The following is a 20,702-nucleotide window of genomic DNA, read 5'->3' as shown; positions in this document are numbered from 1 at the left end:
TTTTTTTTTTTTTTTTTTTTTCCCACACTAAGAGACTGGAGAGGCTCCTATCTAAAACAAGGGAGTTTTGTGAGCAGGCTGTGAGCTCCGGGGAGGCAAACCCGTGCTTTTAGCTTTGCAGCCATGAAGCTCTCATAACCTGGGCTTGCATTTCTGGGCTTTGTTAACCCCGGCAGCAGGCACTGCTGGAGATGCGACTGGCGGTGAGCACATGAAAGGCCCTGCACCCAGTTTCTGCAAATGGCAGCGTCTGTTAATAACCATGCACAGAGCAAAGCTGTGCATCTTCATTCCCTTCTAGACGGAGCTGGAATACATACTGGAGTATATGTACAGTCCCAAAAGATTTGTGTGGGGTGACTAATTACTTTTCTTCTTAGAAGTGGTCAGGGAAGCATAATATGTTTGTGATTACAGGGACATAAAAGGAGCATATGATTATTTTCCATGGGAATCCTTGGGAACAGCAATGCAAGTGTCTTGGAGGATGGCTGGCTGAGGTGGTGCTCTCTGCAGGACCATTAAGCTCTCCTCCCAGCTTCTTTGTCGCGTGCTGCAACTCTTCCCTGGCAAAGCTATCCAGTGGTGCATGGGGTTAACCATGAACTTTCTTTAGCTCTTACTCTCCACCTCCGAGTCCTTCCAGGACACTCATAAGCCATGTGCTATATTTGCCTAGCTGGAATTGTTATGAGGACGTTGACACAAGGGAAAATATCTGCCTGGAGAAGAGGGTGGACTGCTACCCTTTGAAATTAAATATTGTCAAGCATCTGTAAAGGCCTGCGTGGGTCAGTGTCACTGAGCAGCCCTGAAGCTGAGGGCTCAGTTAAGGAGGATCCAGGCAGGGTACACACAACGCTCGTTCCACTCGTTTCCCCAGCGTCCCATATGCTACTAAATGCGTGACTCAGCCATGTTCTCATTTCCATATTTCAAAAGCTTAATTTAAGTCCAGAAGCCTTTCCTGATCAATACCTGAGGGCGGGGGGGGTGGGGGTGGTGGGGTGGGGGTGGTGTTTTCTGCCACAGCTGGGCCTGGACTGAATAAACCTGCAACTATAACTGCTCAGATCCTGAACTAGGACCCTCTATTCACAGCAAAACCCTAGGTGAGAAAAGCAGGTCAAGCCACAAAAACTGGTTTTGCCAAAGTAAGTAGTCAACAGTTCATCCTGTCACCTAGTGAGGCCAACCAAAGAGCTTTGCAATAAGGGAGATACGGGTGTTCAGAAGGGACGGTCTCCCATTAGCTGTGAAAAAAAAGGGTGGAACACGTGCTATCGAGTGAAGTTTGGGTATCGGAAGGTGACTTTCTTAAAATACCCTTAAGAGTTCAAGTGTAATTCAAATAATCCCCAAAGAGGGGAGGAAAAGGTGTGCACAGCTCCAGCGTTTTCCCCATATCCATCCACTTTTGTGCTCCCTGAAGTAAAACGAGATTATTTGGCATCTGTTTATTCAGTTCCCATGAGGCCCTGGAAACAGCTGTATCAAAAATGCGGAAACCTCTCAAGGGTAGAAAGGCATCTTGAGAGAAGGGCAGCCCTTCCTCATGCCAGAAGTAGCCCACCTTTAGGACTAAGCCTGAGGTTGCCACTGACAGAGCTTGTGCACACTTAGCTTTCGATCTGATGGGCCAGGGCACACTCTGAGTTGGGAACGCAGAGAAGCAAAGCGCTACTGCTGGGGAACCCACACCAATACGTGAAGGTTTTGTAGCAGTTTTTTCCTCCCAAGCATTCAGCAAAAAAAAAAAAAAAAAGGTATGCAAGGAGTTCAAGAAGCAGTTGCGCACCCATCTCTCGTTGAGCCCATGGCAGGGACTCGGCTCCAGTGGGACTCCCAAAAAACGTCATCCCGCATCGCCATGTCTGAAGGAATCGCTTCCACCAATGCTGCTGCCTTGCTAAACCTGCTAATGCCACCCTGTCACCAGGGTGAAATTTGGAGGGAGGAGGGAGGGGAGGCTGAAGGGCTGAACTCAAGATCAGAGCATTTTCCTGCTATCTGCACCGCAAAGACAATGTGTCATGTGCTTGTGAGATTACAATTTAGGTTTGCTATCATCCCTTTATATCAAAAGGAAGTTATGCACGCAAAGGAAACACCAAACCATCATGTCAGGGGGGCTATAAATCACATACTGTTGAATATTAAAAGGACATCAGAGTGCCCAGGAGAAAAGGGAGGGTTTTGAAAAGCCCCCTTTTCCTCAGTCCCTCATTTCAATAAACCTTGCTTTTATTTTGGGAGAGGGTGAAGGAGAGCACAGAGTTCTGTGAATACAGCTATGAATGAAACCAGTTTTGTCTCATACGCATGACTCATGGCTGACTGCCTCTGCTGGTCAATGCCTTCCTGGCCGCCGGGACATTGCTGTTCCCAGGTGGATCCTGTGGTATCCAGAAAGGGCTGAGCTCCTGCTCGAACCTTTGCTTTCACCTGAAAGGACCAAGCTACTCCTCCAAACAGACATTTATTTGATTTGAACCAGTAAGTACTGGATTGTTTTGGAGATCTCTACTCTCCTCCTCTGTTCCTCCCTTCCCCTTCTTCCCCCCGGCCACCAGCCCCAGCATCTCAAAGTTGTACAGAGGTGCATTCATGCAGTAGTGAAGAGATCACGTAAGCTTTGTTGCCATTTTCTGTCCTAGTAAAACACAGGGTTACAAAACCCAAGAAATGGAGAAAACAGTGGGACAGTCAGATCTCTGGCAGTGAGGGTCCCTTTCTGCTTTCTTGCTCTGGTCTTACCGCCCTTCCAAAGGACATCCTGGCAAGACTGTGAGGAGCCCTCCACCTCTTCTTCCCCGGCAGGTGCCCGAAATCCTCCTGACAATTCTCCAAACCACATGCTGAAATCCCACTCCTGCTGAAAAAAAAACCCTTTGTATTTCCACACTCCGTGACCTCCCAAAATGTGTCAGCTCTGAAAGCTTTCAAGCTGACTGCAAATGTTGCAGGTCGTTTCCGTAGCTCCTAAATTCTGAGCGATTATAGTGGGGGAAAACACGGCTGTAATCATTGCTTTTAAAATATGATTGCTGCTCAAAAGAATTATTGGTGAGGGGGGTAGTTGTCTGGAGGATGGCATGATTCAGGACTGCTGACTTCCACTCATTCAAAGTCACCGAGTGAGTCAGTTGAAAAGTCATTGAAACTAGCAGAGTCAACAAAGTACTAATTCATATTTAGGTTCCCAAATCAACCGCATGGAAGATTTCAGCTCAAAGGTATGGGTTTTAAAAGCAAGAGGAGGTGAAGGTAGGAGGCTGCGTTTCAAGCCTGCACTAAATGCCATCCTAGGCTCTGCCGCTTCAGATTCCAGTGCTTCTCGCCCCAAGTAAGTGCTGGTTAAAGGTGTAACAGCACTCAGGGAAGTCCACTTTCAGCCCAGGCAGAAACAAGGTCCATATACCAGCTTCTCTGTGATGGTTAAAGCATTACTCTGCAAAATAAATGTTTCTCTTGAATATAAAACACAGAATAGTCACAGCATGCAAATCATTAGTACGCAAAAGCTGCTGTCTTGAAGCTCTGCCACCAATGGCTAATTAATTCTAGGTACCGTAACGATCGCATCACAGGGAAGCGCTATTCTGTGTAAGCAGAAGCTCTGTATACAAACAGTGCAATGCACAAACAGAAATCGCACCTCTGAGAGCCTTTTCATTCACAAAATTTAGTCATCTTGAAAGTGCTACTCCCAAGAACCAACACAGTAACCTGAATAGTAGAAAAATAAAACTCAGTATTTATCACTATGAAAGTAATAGCAAGAGGGTTGTGCAGTGAGAGAAATCCTTTGGAGAATAAATAGCTTAGCAGCTTCCAAACTAGCAGGACAGTGAAAGCAGAGATCAAATGCAAGATCTTGCAAATCTACAGGAAATGACTCGAGAAATTAGATCAAGTAAAACTTCAGCTTCCAAGCCTCGGACACGTTTGCTTCTCACCATTGGGGCAAATATACGCATATACAACACAAGTACATAAAAATACATCCAGATCATACGGTCGAGCTCTCAAGCATTAATCAGACAGTGATTAATACCCAGTCCTCCTCAGTGATATATGTGTTATAATGGCCTTTTAATTACGTGACTGCGCCTTGGGTTTTTCACGTGGCCATAACTCTCCCCTGATTCTGGCTCTGTAGTAGCCAACTGCTAAATGCCACGCTTCCCACTTCATGCGCATCGGTGCTCCTGCTGACCATGGAAATTTTTGGCATGAAAGATTTTAAGGATGTTAAACGTCTGTGCAATCTCGGCATCGCTTGGGGGAAAAAAAAAAAAAAATACATAGGATGGGTGGAAGTGTGTCAAATCATTACATCTGGTCTTTTATGGCACAGCAGCTGTGAAGACGTTCCTGCCATTTCCTTGCCCCCAACCGCTTACTCCTGCCCTGACACTTCCTTTCGCTGCCAGCTCAGCTTTGCCAAGATGTTTATCATGCCATTCTGCAAGCTGGATCCTTGAATAACTTTCCAAAATAAATAGGTATTGGGAGGTATTATTAGCTGGGACAATTTAGCAGATCCAGCAGTGTGACTCCCCAACGGGGGGGATGCATTAGCACAGCCGAGGGGGTGTCAAACGGTGCTTTGCAGAGGAATGAGCGGGTGGGAAGGGGATGGAGGGAGAGGCAGCACTGCCACCCAAATGAGCACGCCACAGGCTGCCACGGGGAGGGGAGGGGGCTCGTGCTCTCACACATTATCTGGTGTTACGGCTGAAACTCTAGCACTGACAAGCGCGTTACTAAAACATTGTAAAGCCACCAAAGCTGCAGATTCTGGTACCATCTCTAAATGACATGCTGCTTCTCCCTGGGGGTAACCTCCCATAAAGAAGACCTAAAAAGCTTTCGTCAGCTCTTGCCTCCATTGCATGACGAGCAGTCCACAGATTTTTCCCCAAGTTTCCACTTTTGCTCCTGAAAAAAAAATTTACAGCACTTAGAAACTGAAACCCAACAGAGCAGAAACACAATTTCCACCCCAACATCTGAAGGCCTCTTCAAGACTAAATCCCATAGGCTCGACTTTAAAGATAAATTGCTAAGTGGCTTCCTTAGGAATAGCAGCTGTACAGGGTCTGAATTTCCCTACACAGTGAGAGCAGAGACAGGACATCTCCCCACCCACAGTGGGAAATACATGCTGCTGCTGTGGTGCCTGCAGAGACTGGAAGGACAAGGTGATGTGTTTGGGTGAGACAATCAGATTTCTTCTCCCAGGATTGCCTCGTTACAGGGGACCTGATGGAGAAAGCAAATCCAAAACTCACTGTTAGTTATTCAAGTTCATGGGCCAAAATTTATTTTCAAAAGTCGGCTGCCTTTCCCCCCCTCCTCTGTGGACCGAGGAAGTTTCCAGGACAGGAGATGTCACATTGTAGCTGTGGACACACCACAAGCTGGGCGAGGGTTATGGCACTGCTTATTGTAGCAAATAAACCATTTAAACTGACCTACAAAAAAAGCTGCCCGGTGCTACCGGCATGCCTGGTCTCACCCCGTAGTGTGGCTCTCCGAGGGCTGGTGTGAGCTCTTGTGGAGGGCAAGACGGGCTGGGAAGAGCACAAGGGTGGTGGGAAACCCTTCTGCAAGGGCGGAGGAGCCCTGTCGCCTCAGGACGTGGCTCGGGGGGGGGACGGGGGGGGGGGGGGGGACGGGACACCGCTGCCTCCCCGAGCTCTTCTCCCAACAGGCGGTTTGCTGAAGCCCTCGCTGCGCGCACGGCATCGCACCAAGCGCCAGCAGGAACGTAAACCCTTCCTATGGGCCCTGCCAGCCATGACAAGGAGCTGCGCTGAGCCAGGCCGGTTCGGGCCGAACCCAACTGAGCTGGGCTGGCTTGGGTTAGGCTGAACCCAGTCCGAGCTGGGCCGAACCCAGCTCAGCCGGGCTGGGCTGAACCCGGCCGAGCCGGGCAAGGTCAGGCTGAGGCGAGCTGGGCCTGGCTGGGCTCAGCTGGGCGAGATCGGGCTGAGCCGGGCCTCGCTAGGTCGGGCCGGGGGCCGGGCGAGGCTGAGCCCGGGCGGGACGAGCCGAGGGGGGCGGGCGGGGCGCGGGGGGCTGCGGCGCGGGGGGCGGGGGCGAAGGCGGCCGCACCCCGGGGGCTCGGTGGGCCGGGCCGGGGCGGGCCGCGGGGGAGGTGCCACGGGCAGGCGCGTCTCCTCCTTCCCCGCCGCCGCCGCGGCTCCCTCCTTCCCTTCCTCCCTCCCTCCCTCCTTCCTTCCCTCCCTCCCTCCTTCCCTCCCTCCCGCCCGGCTCCGGCGCTGCCCTGCCCGTTCCCGGCGGCCGCGGCCGCTCGGCAGCGCCGCCGCTTCCTCCCGGGGCTCCGCCGCCGCCCCCCGCGGCCCCCCGCCATGGCGTGAGCGCGGCCATGGGGCTGGCCCGGCGCCGCCGCCTGCCCCCGGGCGCTCCGCCGCTCCCCCGGGCCCGGACCCCGCGCCGCCGCCGCCGCCGCCGCGCCCCTCCGCGCCCCCGCGGCGCGCTGACCGCCGCCTCTCCTCCTCCTCCTCCTCCTCCTCCGCCCCCGGCCGCTCGGCGACGAGCGCGGCCGTAGCGCCCCCCCCCCCTTCCCTTCCCTCCCCTCCCCTCCCCTCCCCTTCCCTCCCCCCTCCCCCGCCGCCGCCCGCGCTCCCGCGCCGTCGGGCCCGGCGCGGCCGCCAGCCCCGGCCCGCCGCGGCGCGGCCTCCCCCGCCATGTGAAGCGCAGGAAGATGCGGAGGCGCAGCCCGGCCGCCCGCGGCGAGGGATGAGCCTAGACGGGGAGAAGATGACCGAGGAAGCCTACCCTGACGAGTGAGCCGGGGCGGCGGGCGGCCGGGCGGGCGGGGGCCACCCTTTGTTGCCCCGGCGGGAGCCGGTGCGGATCCCTCACCAACCCCCCCCCCTGCACACACCCCCCCTCACCTTACACACACACACACACACACACAGACCGCGGGCGGACGGAGGGACGCGGACACGCGCGTACGTGTGCGCGCTGCCCGCCCGCGCATCCGCCATTTCGCGCTCCCCCCCAGGGCCGCGCTCATTTGCATACCGCCTTTTCATTCATAAAAACCCTCGGGAGCCGCGGGGACGCCGGGGTGCTGGAGGGGGTGGGGGGGGAAGGGGGGAAGAGAGAGGGGGCGCACACCCCCCCACACACACCCCCCCCCTCCGGACATCCCTCGTCACCACCTCTCCCCGCCCCGGGTGGGGGGGTCGGGGCGCCCGGGGGGGGGGGGGGGGGGCGGTGCGACGGTGAGTTCCCTTTCCCTTTCCCCCTCCCCGCACCCCCGGGGTTGGCGGACACACACACACACAGACAGACAGACAGACAGACACACACGATCGGGAAGCGGTGGCGGAGGAGGAGGCGGGGGACACACACACACACGGGACACCCGACGTCGCGGATCCCCGCCCCGGCCGCCGCCGTTTTGTGAATAGAAGGGCGGCCGCCGCCGCCGTCACATGACGCCGCATTCATAAACCCGGTCACCGGCGGCCTCCCCATTCACCGCCACCCCCCCCCCGCTCCTCGTGCCCACACCCCCCCTTCCGGGGGGGGGGGTGTGGGGCGGGCGGGCCGCGGGTGTCCTCTGCACCCACCCCACGCAAAGGCACCCCCGCGCAGCGGGAACCCTCCCACAACCCGCCCCCCCCCCCGAGAGACTGCACCAAGGCTTTCAAAATGCCTGACCGTGCTCTTTTTTTTAAAATTCTCGCCGCCCCCCCCCCCCCCCAAAAAAAATAAAATTTAAAGGTATTACAGCGAAATTACAGGAAAGGCTTTTACAAGCCTGGCCCAAACGTTGTTCCTGGCTATCTCTTTCTGGGGTTTGACAGTCGAGAAAAATGACTCACTTGCATGCAGGACTGGTTTCGTGCCAAGCGCCATAGGATGTACCGGGCTTTAAAAATGACTTCTCTCAAGGCTTATAAAGCGACATCAAAATTGTGCAACTTTTCAGCTCGGTTTTGGAGTCCGAAAAAGATCATAAATTGGCAGTGTGTACTGCGCTCATATCTTTGTAGCATCAAACTTGTTTGAAGGTGGTTTACTGGAGAAATGCGAGTGGCGAAGGAAATGGCTCCCGCCTGTAACGCGTGTGTTAAGAGGAATTGTTATTTTGGCGCTTCTTAATGAAGAGACTATAAAAGCATGTTTATACGTAGCTTCTGAAATTGTGGTTATTTTGAAGTTGGTGAGGTTCTTCCAAAAAAAAAAAAAAAAAAAAAAGGCTTGAGTTTCTCTCTCATGGATTGCCATGACCTAGCAGACTGGAAGATTGTGGCCAACTCTTTCCCAATAAAAATCCGCCGGTTCTTGCTTTGGTTTTTTGGGGTTTAATTTTCAAATTGGAGAAGATGAGGAGAGGTGGGTCCCTGTCTCTGGGTTGGAGAGCGCAGGAGTGTACCTGACCCGCTTCAGCAGACAAAAGCTGGTGCTTGCCAACCTTCGTCTTGCAGGAAGACGTTGCTCCAAACATGTTTTCCTGCAGGGCTTGGTGCGGAGGTGAGTGTCGGTGTAAAACAGCAAGCGCTTGGCTCTGATGGTTGGGGTTTTGTTTTGGTTTTTTTTTTTTTTTTTTTTTTTTGCCTTAATTGTTGGCTGCAGTTTGTTTTGGAGTAACTTCTGCCTCCACGTGCCGCCACGCTGCTGTGCCAAGGGAAGCTTCAGCTGATGGGTTTTGTGTGTGTCCTACCTGTGGTGGGGAGGAGGCTGTCGGGTCACCGCCACCTCTCCCGGGGTCACCAGTCAACCCAGTAACGTTGCGCTTTGGCTCCTGGGAGATGGGGAGAGCTGGTACCCAACCTGTTCCCCAGGCCAGCATTAGCTGGTGGCTGGATGTGTTGGCTTTCAGGGTGAATGATGTGCTGTGGTCCTTACCCCGGTGCACATCCTGAGCTGCTGTTTTGGAGGCTGCAGCCGGGCTTGTCGCAGTTTAGTCCAGGCCTTCATCTTGCAGGGCATGGTGAGGTGTTTTAAGTAAGCCATGGTTTCCTCCGTAAGCTCTTCGCTTCCAGCCTTGCATTGATTGATAGCGTTGCTGAAGCCGGTGACTCATGTGTTGTTTTTCATTTCAGTGGTGGGTGAAGTGATTTCCCCCCCCCCCCCCATATATATGGTGTTAAAAGAAATAAGGACAGGCTCTCCTGATAAGTTTTCTGAAGCTGTTAGAACAATGGTAGTATAGCGTGCTATTTGCCCTAGATATCTGGCTTTAATTTGCATAGCTATTCTCATTTCACTGAGTGCACTGTGAGCAAATGTTAACAGCCAGATTTCAAAAAAAAAAAAAGACCACTGTCAGGGTGCATTTTAAAATAACCCTCTTTAAGTAAATTATGAGGGGGTTTTCCTCCTATTTTTGGCTTGTTTTTTTTTTTTTTTTCAATTCCTTAAGAACAATTTGATAAGATTCTGAGGTTTGAAACCATTTATAAAACCGAGGAGGAAAAAATAGGGCTTAGGATGCTGGAAACTCATTGGTCCCTTCCTGACTGCACCATTTCAGATCAATACTTAGAGGTCAGTTTGTCATTGCAAAGCGAGTGCCTCTTTCTGCATCTCAGCCTTTATTTCTGCTTCTCTCTTTACCCCCCTCCCCCCCCCCCATCACCGCTGCGCTTCTCCTTGGCGGGGTGGGGGGCAAAACGGGGGCGCCCGGTAAGAGATGGGAGGCACGAAGCTGGGGCACCGAGTGTAAGCGGGGGGAGAGTTTTGGGGCAGCGCTGCCCGGGAGGGGGCTGGCTGCCCACCGCCAGCCGTGACCCCCCCCCCCCCCCCCGGGCGGGCTGCTGGCGCCTTTCCGCTTGGAAGTAGGGGAGGATGGAGCTGAACCCTTAAACCGATTTTTGGGAACGCCCGGAGGCTGCCGCCTGCTCCTCCCGATGCCCGGTTCCAAGAAAGTCACAGGAAGTAATTAAATGGAAAAGGTCAGAGAACGAGGAAGTGTTGGTCCCCAGCCTTTCGCTGCTTGGGATGGAGCCGTGACGCCCGGGCCGGGCAGCGGCTGCGTCCCCGGGGTGGCCGCGTCGCTCGGCGAACGCCCGCTCCATTTATTCTTAGTGAGCCCGGAGCGAGGGTGCCGGGCGTTTGCAAGTGGGACCGGTGCCCCCGGAGGTTTTTAACGAGCTGGGTTAACTGGGATACGTCTCAGGCGGCGCGAGGGGGTTGCTGCAGTGTCGTAGGGGACAGCAAAATGTGGCAAGAGGTCGCAATCCGTGTTTCGGGGCGATGCGTTTTTCCCAGTCCGGGGAAAGAAAATTAAACTTGATTTAACAAATCCCGCTTCCCTCCATTGTTGACCAGTGAAGATTGCTCTGAATACTGAGTCTGTCAATACTGCAGTTTGCTCTTTATGCTGAGAAAATACATATATGTATTTTTTTTTTTTCTTTCTTCATTTTCACCACGCTTTGCCCAATACAGATGATTTTTCTGTAGGTGTCATAAGCAGCTCATTCAGCTAAATTTTTTTGCCGCAGGCTTAATCTGGGGAGGAAGGCATGGGACACGCTGTGTGTCATGACATTATTGCTCACAAATAGAACAGGAAATGAAGGATTGCCAAAATATAACTGTTTATTTCTTGGCCTGAAAACATGCCTCTTTAAAGTATGACATGTAAGTAGCTGCTTTGTTCAGTTACTGGGAGAAGTTGCTGTTTATAAGGGAATAATAGCTCTGTTAGATGAAGGAGGGGGAGGAAAAAAAAAAAAAAGAGTTTACCCTTTCTACTTCTGTCTTGGAAGTGTCTTGGAAAGGAGCTGTAGGTGGAAGGTGGATGGAGAGGGTGTGTGGTTGGAAAGCAGAAGGGAGGCCTGTGGGGAGAGGGCTGCCACAGACGGGAAGGAGCTGGATTTGAATTTCTCAGCACGTCAGTCCATGCTATGGCCGTGGACAGCCCTTGAATAACCCCGATCCCGTATGGAAGAGGAAAAACCTAAACAACCTGCCTCGGGGCCCGAAAAGTGAGATTTTTTTTTTTTCAGCGAGGCTCCCCTCAGCAGGAAGCCTGGTGGGACGGTGTTCGAGCGCTTTGCAGATGCGGCACCAGCAATGGGATCGTCTTTGGCCTGTTTTTGCAGCCTGTTTTTCATCTCACTGGGGCGTGCCCTCGAGCGTGGGTTAAAAGGTAGGCTTTATCTGCCTGTTTAATTAAATCCCAAGGCTGCAAACAAAAGTACGTTGTGCAGCGAGGCTCACTCGTAACGTGGACTCGGTTCACTGGTAGCTGGATTTAAACCACAAAATTGTTTCCTGTCGGCCACCGAACCGCAGGGAGATGATGGTAATTGTCCTTCTTCTGGACCAGGCTGGAAAATAGGAGCTGAGAACCAAGAGGCAACTTAACTATAGGTTTCAATCCCTCCTTTTGCTCTCTTACTTACACATTCTGGCATGCTTGAGGAATCGATAAATTCAATTTCCTTCCCTCCAGCAGAATAAGAATAAATGATCCTCCAGAGGTATTAAACCTGGGAGAGACGTGCTCAGAAAGTTTGAGTACCGAAAGGGTTCAGACAGTCGGCTGCATCCTGACACGAGTGATGTTGCGTATTGATCCAGCCCCTTGGATGGCAGAGCCCTGTTTCTGCAGAAGTCAAGATCTTGTGGCTCGTTGGCAAAGGTCTTGCACCAGCTATGGCCGTAGGAGCTGCTCCCTACAACAAATCCATTGGAAAATGTGTTTTGTTTCATTTTTCCTTCCCTCCCCCCCACCTTTTTTAACTGTAGAAGGTAGTCCTCCTCACAGGAGATGTGCAGGAGCAGAGAGGGCACAGAGATCGGTAAAACTAAAAGTACAGCTCTGGAGACTGCGTTTTTGATATAGGCCTTGCTGGTGAAGCGGAGTGTTTAATTTTTGGAGGACTTACACTTCTGAAGCAATGCAGAAATTTAAAAAAAATAAAATAAAAAAAAAAAAGTCAATTGACTTAAAAGGGCACAAATTGGACTGCAGAGTTGACTGACAGCAGATGTGAGCCCTGTTTCTGTGTACTACCAAAAACAAGTGAGAAGCCGTTGTCGCGTAAAGCCCAGCACTGGTAAGAAAGGTCTTCTCCAAGCCTGCCAGCAAGCAGAACAGTGCAGCATCTCCCAGCACCTTTCTTGCACTGACCCTTGCACTGTGGGTAAACTCAGCTGATGGTTTCTAATGCTCTTTTTTTTTGTGTTTTGTTTTGTTTCTTTTCTTACCTATTGGTTTTCTGCCAAGATTTTGTGATTTTTCTTTTCCTTCCTTCCCTTTTCCCTACGCACGTCCATCCCCTTTCCTTGTCAAATTTCCTTTCATGATTTATTTTTCTTGTGCTTGCTCAGTACTGAAAACCTGACCCTCTGAAGCTGTGGAGAAATGCAGCTGGGCTGTGCTGGCTGCCTCCTTGGTGCTTTCCCTTTGCACCTAACCCTCACCTGTGGTTTTGCAGCAGCTTTTCGGAGCAAAGATTGAGTTTGCCCACATAGTTCTTCACGCTTTGATTCCTCGCGTGGCAAGGCTGGCTGGCTGGCGGTTCCCTCCGCTGGGTGAGTTGGGGGTGCTGGGTTGCAGAAGCGGAGCCAGGATTCAGGAGTGAGCCCTGCTAACGCAGCAAGAATAGCAAAGCAGTGCTCAAATACTGCGCTTCTGCCTGCTGGTGAAGTCATTTTGGGGGGGTTTATCGGATTGGTGTGACCATCGGCGTTGGTACCTCCAGCTATCCTAGTGATGCTCGTCAGCGCTTTTCCTACTCCGGCTTGATGTCAAGCAGATGTTGGATGGCCAGAGGAGGATCATCTCCTTCAAGTCCAGGAGGATGTCTTCTCTTTTTCTCACCGCTCTTCCTCCTCTGGCAAAGTCACCGGTGGCTCGTCTGTCCCCTGACCTGTTCCCATCTCGCTCAGGGAAGCAGGTTTGCCCCGGTGCCTGCTGGCCAGCTCCTCGGCACGGGAGACGTGGCTTTGCCTCCGGCAGAGGTTGGGAGCAGCAGCTCTCTGTGCAGAGCCGACGAGGGGCTGTTCCCTCCTTCCGCTGGGTTTCTGCACTTTCCTGCCCGCTTTCTCCGTTTCGCTTCTTGTTTTGTGCTTTTGTTTCCTTTCCCCTGCATTCTTAGTGGTTAGTTTTTTTGGGTTTTGGTTTTTTTTTTGTTTTGTTTTGGTTTGGTTTTTTTTTTTTTCTTTTGCCCCTTGCATATTTATTTCAATTCCTTCATGTGTCGTTCTTGTCTGGAAGCAGGACTTCTGCAACTGCTGCAATTCCTGCTGCAAACCAAATGCTACTGGCAGTATTTTCTCCCCAGCATCAGGGGAAGGTGGTCTCCCATACATAGCCATTGGAGCGAAACACTCTCTGCTTCATGCAGTAGAAGTAGATGCTTCACCTTAAAAGTAAGCTGTGTTTTATCGAAAGCAGCATTACAAAGTATGCTTTCGAGGCTGTTAAAGACTTTTCTGCCAACAGCCAGCAGGTTCTACCTGTTGCAGTAGATCTAAGTGAGATTTAACCCAAATTATTAGTTTTCTCTCTGATGTGCTTGTTCTTAGGCTCTTTGAATAACTTTCTTCTTTGACGTTCTTCACTTGCAACTCACACTTCAAGGAATATGTTGGGGGGGGGTGTTGTGTTGTTTTTTGTTTGTTTGTTTGTTTGTTTGTTTTCCCTTCCCCTTTGTTCTCAACTCCTAGTGTGCTGTAATTGGAGGAGAGATCTTGAGTCTATCAGCTGAGCCCAATAGCTGATGGCTATTCCATCTTAGGAAGGAAACTTCTTACTGACAGGTGTGGAGAGGAGGGGTTACAGGGCTTTCTAACAAAATAACTTGATTATCCCATCTGTGATGTTTTCAGAAGCGAAATTGTGGAGTTGCCCACCTCCATGAAGTCCTTGGACTTCAGCAGCGGTGCCTAGCCAGGAGAAAAGTATTTCATGTCCTGAAGACTAACATGGTGGTGGAGCCCGTTCCTTGCTAGCTGGTGCTTTCTGCCTGAGGAGCTACAGAAGCTAGGCAAAATGCAAGCCAAAAATAGCATCTCCAGTGAACCACCTCAACAATTAAATGGATTTCTTCTGTTTGTGCACGTAATCAATGGCCTTTCAAAAGTAACATTAGGACTTGTTACCTGTGTACACCTCTGGGAACAAAGGGGTGCGTCTCTTGTTGAGAGCAACTGCTTCTCCCCCCAATTTTTTTTAATAGGGAAGCTGAGCTGTTGCACCTCTGCTGTCGCTCTGTGTGAGACTCTCACTGCTGGTGCTGGGAGATGTGTTGTAAAACCTGATAGTGTCTTTTGATCTAGCGTATGGGAAACATGTCTCGCTGCTTGTAAGGACCTGCGCTGCCGTGCAAGGACGGGAGCGTGTTCTGCACGTGCCCTCAAGTCCCGAGGAGCTCTGGAAATGTTTAGATTATTTTTTTTAATTGCATTATACATACATCCTGTTTGGATAGTCACATTGCTTCTTTGCCTAGTTAAAAGTGGGTCTGAAGACTAAGCTTCCCTCCCTGCGCTATATTTTAAAATGTTTAGCATTGCTTGCTTGTTCAGCGAGTAGTTAGGAGCAAGTTTACTTTCCTTTGCCTTGGCTGAAATACGCTGAAGGTGTTTGCACAGCAGTTTCAAAATGCTGTGGGAAATCACAAAGCTTCTTCCCTAAACTCCGGAGCCTGTTGCGGCACCGCAGTCTCGCCTACCAGCTCCTTCCTCGTCCTCCCCTTGCCCGCAGAAAGACAACATTTCTTAAATGATGTGGTTTTATAGGAATTAGGTCTATGCTTAGGATTAGTTGATGCCACTAGCAGCAATTAGCATCTGAGCTAAAGCACATCTGTGAAATTTTTTTTCTTTTTGAGTCTCTTAGACCGCTTATGCGTTTTATTATTTATTAATTCACATACTGGTGGTGGACAGTTTTTTTTTTTGGGGGGGGGGAACATGAGGTGAAAGAAGGCTTTCCCACGGCCTTGTGTGTATCTGTTTCTAGGTAGGGGGGTTCCTCCCTTTAAACACGAGCAGCACTCATTTTTCCGCAGCTGAAATGACTCCTCACCCCTAGCACCTTGAGCGGGTGCCTGGGGGGATGCTGCCCAAAAAGACACCCCTTGTGCTCGGCCCCCCCCTCTGTCGCCTGCTGAAAGCCGAGAGCTCAGCTCGCCTCCGCTTGCCGCGTTTCTTCTGCTGACGTGCCCAATCGCTCCCTCCCGCCTGGGTTTTTAGGCACTTGGAAGGCATGCCGGCTGCTGACGTGGTTTTACGGGCGGGAAGGCATGCCCCCAAGAAGATAGAAGGTTACTGATGCCTCGAGTTGCAGCATATTGGGCCGAAATGAGGGGGGATGGAGGGGAGAGGAGAGCTGGGTTTGTGCCGCGGTAGCGGGCGGCAGCCCGGGTGGCTCATTGTGCGCATCCTTCCTCTCCTGCAGCCCATCAGCCCGCCTCTGGGCTGGCGTGCCAGGAGGGTACCACCAGGACGGTTATTCATGGGGTCTTTGTAAGATCTCAGAGGGCTGAGAAGAGAAAAAGGACCAGGGTGTTAATGCTGGAGAGCTACGTTTGTTTTTTTTTTGTTTGTTTGTTTGTTTGTTTCCCAGAAGTCAAAGGGATGCGGTAAAGAGTGGCTGGAAGGCATCAGCAGAGCTGGCGAGTAGGCTCAGCCACTGCTGTGGGGTTGCAGGTTACTTACAGTCTGGTTCTGAAAAATTGTGTCGAGCTCTGAAAGCATCACCTGGGCTAATTCAAAGCACGCTTGGAGTTTTTCGGCTGTTTCACTTAGTTTTTGTTCAGTAGCACGTTTCCTGTAATGCCTGGACCTTTGCATCTCTCTATCCGTCATCCGTACTGCGTGGGTGGGGGTGTCGGGACACAAGTCCAGCAGCACGACCCGGAGACGAGCTCTTAATTTTGCAATAGATGCCCCGTGCAGTGGGTCCTCACAGTGCTGGCAAGCTGAGAAATTCAGCCACCTCTGTTGCCGGCTTGGCTGTTAGAAGAGCTGCACGGGAGAACGCACCGCTGAAAGTGGGGGCTAGACCTGCCTTCTGCCATCTTCCCCGTGGTTTTGGCAACATAGGCACCTCACTCGGTCACGTTTCCTAAAACCCAAGGTGTCTGATTCCTTAGCACTGATTTTTTTTTAGTTTTCATTTTTATTTTTTAACTTTCACTAAAACCCCTGCTGCCTCGGTGGGGATAGAGAGCCAGGGTACAGCCACCCCTGTTAGACCGCCGTGTAAATCCTTGCATTTCAGAGCTTGTTACACTCCACGTATTCAGAGTGTATGTGTATAAATTACTGAAAAGCCACTGATACTTCAGCAGATCACGCTTGCGCTTTTTTTTTTTTTTTTTTTTTTTTAATACTGGTGAAATTACAGCAAAAACTTTATCGCTAGAGATTTATAGTGCTGCCAGCATAATTCATCTTTGACTGAAACTTGGCATGGGAGGTGTTAAGCTGGTTGCAGCCCGTCATTGCTTTTCATGTTGTTACTGGATGTATGCAGTTTGGTGACTGTAAAGATAGAAAGGTTAAGGAAATGGTGTAGAGTTTTGTAAAATAGCGATTCTGATACTTGCGCTGCTTGAATGACCTTGTATTTTTAAAAAGGCATCTGATGTTTTGTTGAAGTAGAGAAAAAACTTAGTGCAGAGCTTGTTTTCTGTGTTTAAAAACAAGAATGAAAGGCTGCAGTACAATTAAACCACTAGAGCTGCTTAAGAGAAAAATTTCCTGTTTTGTTTTGGTTTTTTCCTCTACAAGTACTTAGCATTTCGGCATTGTAATACTCCATGACAGCCCAAATATTGAATGGCTGGAAAGTTATTAAGCAACGCTGGAGATGAACTTCTGCTTGTTGTCTGAAGGAAGTGAAATGTATAAAGTTAGCTGTCTTGGTTAAAAACAGTAAATAAGATATCAAAGGGGGAAGTGACAGCAGAGGGGGAGAAAGGAGATTAAATGCATATTAAAGATGCAGTTAAAAACCTGAACGGCATTATGTGTCATATAGGCAAAGATAACTTGCAGATTTTTTTTTCTAGGAAAAAACAGCTCAAGAAGAACTGTAATTTTGCTGTTCCTTGTCCACCTTAGTGACCTTAGGAGCTCAGTCTTGCTGAACCACACGACTTAGCTCGTGAAGCATCTACAGCCTCTGTATTTCTGAGGCACTGGGTATAAATATTGCAGACAGGCAGGCTGGTGTGGAGGGGAGCTGGAGGCGAGCGGAGAGCACAGTCTCACAAAGGCAGTCAGGAAGTTCTAGAAATACCCTTTATAAACACTGCATCCTACAGGAAGAACCTTAAAGCCCAAATAAACCATTTCCCCCCTATGCCTATGTATACATAAACTCTACTGATTTGGAAGATCTTATCAGCTTAGTGATGTTCCTTTTTACAGTAGTTCCTAAAACAAGTTATATGATAAATATCAACTTTTTTTTTTTTTTTTGAGCTGTTCATCAAATCTGTCTGTGCTTTTATCAGTTATTAAAAAGTCTGAATCTCCTTTGCCAAGAAGTCATAAACCTTTCCAGGTCAGTTCATCTGGACCAGTTTGGGTTAAAATCCTCCAAAATGCAGAGTTGTTTGGCTGGGTGCGGATGGGCAGAGGCAGAAGGAGAGTGGGTGATTTTACCTGTTCAACTTGATGGGAGGGTGGAGGGGGTGTCTACCCCCCCACCTAAACATTGCGCTTGTATGTACGTGGTATATGTAGAAACGACTAACAGAGGGCAGATAAAGGCGAGACAGAAACAGGCTTGTTTTGATGCCTTGGATTGCCTCCAAAAGTTGGTCCTGGGATTGCCATGGCTGTCTTGCGTGATGATGCTGGGCTGGATGATGTTAAAATATGTGTACTTGCAGCACAGTGATGTTTTTACCCAACTTATCTCCTGTGTTTGCACCTTAAAAATCTTCTTGTTTCCCTCCCAGTTTTATTAGGTCCCAGAAATGCTTGTGTACCCAGAGGCCAAGATCTAGCTGGGGTCTCCCAGTTCTTGGGTGTGGAGCTAGCAGTTGGTGTGCCTGTTGACCTCAGCCTTGCCAATCCTTCCCCAGTGAGTGGTTAAGGAGCTCTTCGAGATCACAGCCTATGAATGAAGGAAAATTTTGGCCTAACAGTCTGCAAGCAACCACTCATTTAGGTTGGATCTGCATGCATGCCTTCAAACAAGATCCCTGAAATAAATCTCCAGGGCATGCGGAAAAGCCCCAAGCCCCCATAAGCAACAGAAAAGGCTGTTCCCTAAAGTTAGCAGCTGCGTGGATTACTTTAGAAATGGTGATCATAAAGTTCTACAAATTGAAACACAAAAACCCCTGTCTGAGGCATTTTTATTTTGGACACAAGGGTTTGGCTATGGAGCACTGAAATTCTGTGGTGCTTAGTACCGCTGCATCCATGAACCTCTATATTTTTCTTGTTCAGGAAAGCTCTGGGTGAAACTGTTGATTTGTTGTTCTGTCCAAAAGTAATTGAAAAGTATTTCTAGCAGCTTTGTTGCTGGTGGGGGTGTTTGGGTGTTGTTTTTTTTTTTCCTCCTTCTCTTTACTATATCTCTAAGGAAGCGTGGGCAACCTTTATCAGAGTATTGGTGGAATAGCTTCCCCAACCTTTCATAAGGTCGAATAAAAAAACAAACACTCCTCCTTATGGGAAGGGAGGGATGGGGAGAGAAGGGTGTTTGTGTATGCTTTCCCATTCATGTTTTAAAAAGAAAATATATAAGCTTCTGGACTCGGTGCCCTGTAACTCATGAGGTTACAGGAGTTGAGAGTTGTAAGCTTAATTTGCTTTATCGGCACTGACCTAAAGAAACAAAACCGAAGGGGAATAGCAGTGAGCAGGAGAGCAGTTGCTGCTTTGGTTTTGCCCCTGTTGGGCAAAATGCATTCCAAGTTCTGCAGTGATTTAAGCAATAAAATCACTATGTGCTTTTGCAAATCAGTTTGAATTACAAATGTATCTAAGGTTTGTGTGTTGATTTGGGGTAAGATGATACAGAGGAAAATGTGTCCTTTTGTTCCAGCACTTAAATTTTGAGATTTCAGTAAAACGCATACTATTTGTGCAAACTTCATCTCAGGAAAAACCAGTTAAGTATTACCAGACTATTTCCCTCTTCTGCTTCCTCTCTGCTGCAGGAATAGGAGGAGTAATTTTTCACAAGACCATTTACCAGGTTGTGGTTCTGCATGAGCCTAGTACCCTTCTGAAAATACTCAACTACAAGTAGGATTCCCCTATATGTGTTTTAAGGGAAAAGTTGCTCTGATTTCTGTGCTTGGGGGTAGAGGTGGGACTGAAAATGAGCATCCCCAGTTGGGCCTTCTCCAGATGATCATCCACCTTGGGTCACACTCACGGTGTAGATGTTTAAAGCAGCCAGGTGCCACGTTTTTCCAACAGTAAAGCAACCCCCACCATGTAAACAAGGGTGGAAAAACCCAGTTGCTTTGTGAGGGGCTTCTGGATGGGTTGTCTCTGACCAGTTGTCTGTGGAACACTTGGAGACAATATATAACATATACTTTTTCTTGCAATTAATGCTATAAAGGACTCATTCAGTGGACTTTCAGGGATCTAGCTGAAAACTGCTGCTGGGGGTTGCAGGGAACATACCTGTGCCTGGAAGAGGTTGTCTCCTCAGATGGTTAATGTTAGCTGGCCTTCAGCTATGAACTGAGCACCAAAGAGAGATTCTTCACATCCTCTCTCTTCATTTTATGAAAGTGACAGTCCAGATACCAAGTATTTTTTAATTCATACTAGTAAATAGCTACCAACGTTGCTCTTGGGTATGGTTAGTACTGGATTTTTTTGCAGTATATATGGAAGCAAATATCCCTCTGTCTAATGGATATGTAAAAGTAGCGGGGAGAGAAGGGAACGGTGGGATGGCAGGGAAATTTGTTGATTTAATTGGTGATGGGTCAGCAGAAAGAGTGCTAATGGTTTTTTGTACTGATTCATTCCGGTTTGTGGTTTTATAAACCACCATGATATGAACGTGGGCTAGTTGGGTCACCCCTTGCTACAGGAGCACGGGACGGTGGTGACTATATTTTTCTTAGACCTGTAGAAGTAAATCTGCCTTGTGTCTGCAGACAGTGTCTTCCAGTGTTAGGTGGTGTGTGTCTTCCTCGGCTTATCATCCAGAGGTGTGTTTCTTATCAGATACAGAGCACTTGGCTTTTTTCTTACCCATTAAGCCTGATACCATGTCTTACTTTCTGGGTTCTGGCAGCATGGAGATGCACAGTGGGGTGATAGAGTAGCTGGCCATGTGCTTTTGGCTTCAACCCCAACCACTAGTTTAAGTGTGTGTGCCGGAGGTTCATCCTCATTGCCTTGCTCGCTCGATGTTGCCCAGATGCACGATGCCAGGGCAGCTCCAGATGGCTCCAGAGGTACAACAACAGCAGTGGCATGCATTGGCTTGGCAGCGCTGAGTTGCTGGGATGTTTACAGAGGAAGACCGAATCCCATTTTCTTCTGTGAAGTGATGGGGAGCACGAGGGCACACCGAGCCCCTGTTTGCAAAATAGCCTGAGAGAGAGGGATGCTTTGGGTTTTGCAAGTTCCTTAATTGAAAGAGACTCCCAACAACTAATACCCAACCGCTTTTTAAAGCTGCCATTTCCTTAGGTGGAAGAAATAAATGCTCAGCCCCTTCTGCATGTGACTTTTGTGAGCAAGAAGCTTCT

General features: G+C 49.7%; 1 protein-coding gene and 1 long non-coding RNA gene across 4 annotated transcripts in view; one reads left to right on the top strand and one right to left on the bottom strand.

The window, feature by feature from the left end:
* Nucleotides 1-2,466: 2,466 nt before the first annotated feature.
* Nucleotides 2,467-7,286, bottom strand: LOC116961697. 3 transcript variants are annotated; one of them, XR_006165634.1, is made up of 4 exons: nt 7,063-7,286; nt 4,811-4,944; nt 3,659-3,729; nt 2,467-3,451 (listed from the first exon to the last, which is right to left on the bottom strand). It is a non-coding gene; the product is annotated as an uncharacterized LOC116961697 (long non-coding RNA). The 3 variants fall into 3 exon arrangements; XR_004407105.2 differs by lacking the exon at nt 7,063-7,286 and adding an exon at nt 5,481-6,019; XR_004407104.2 differs by lacking the exon at nt 7,063-7,286 and having other exon boundaries at nt 4,811-5,447.
* SPRED2 (sprouty related EVH1 domain containing 2) overlaps nt 6,650-20,702 on the top strand; it is a 67,066-nt gene continuing 53,013 nt past the window's right edge. Inside the window, exon 1 of the mRNA XM_042796216.1 lies at nt 6,650-6,818. Within this exon, the coding sequence (XP_042652150.1) occupies nt 6,772-6,818 (47 nt within the window). The 5' untranslated portion in view covers nt 6,650-6,771. The remainder of the gene's footprint in view (nt 6,819-20,702) is intronic.

This window comes from Tyto alba, unplaced genomic scaffold (assembly GCF_018691265.1).
Source record: "Tyto alba isolate M040663 unplaced genomic scaffold, T.alba_DEE_v4.0 Super-Scaffold_22, whole genome shotgun sequence".
Taxonomy (NCBI): Eukaryota; Metazoa; Chordata; class Aves; order Strigiformes; family Tytonidae; genus Tyto; species Tyto alba.
This window is presented reverse-complemented; position numbering and strand designations above follow the sequence as displayed.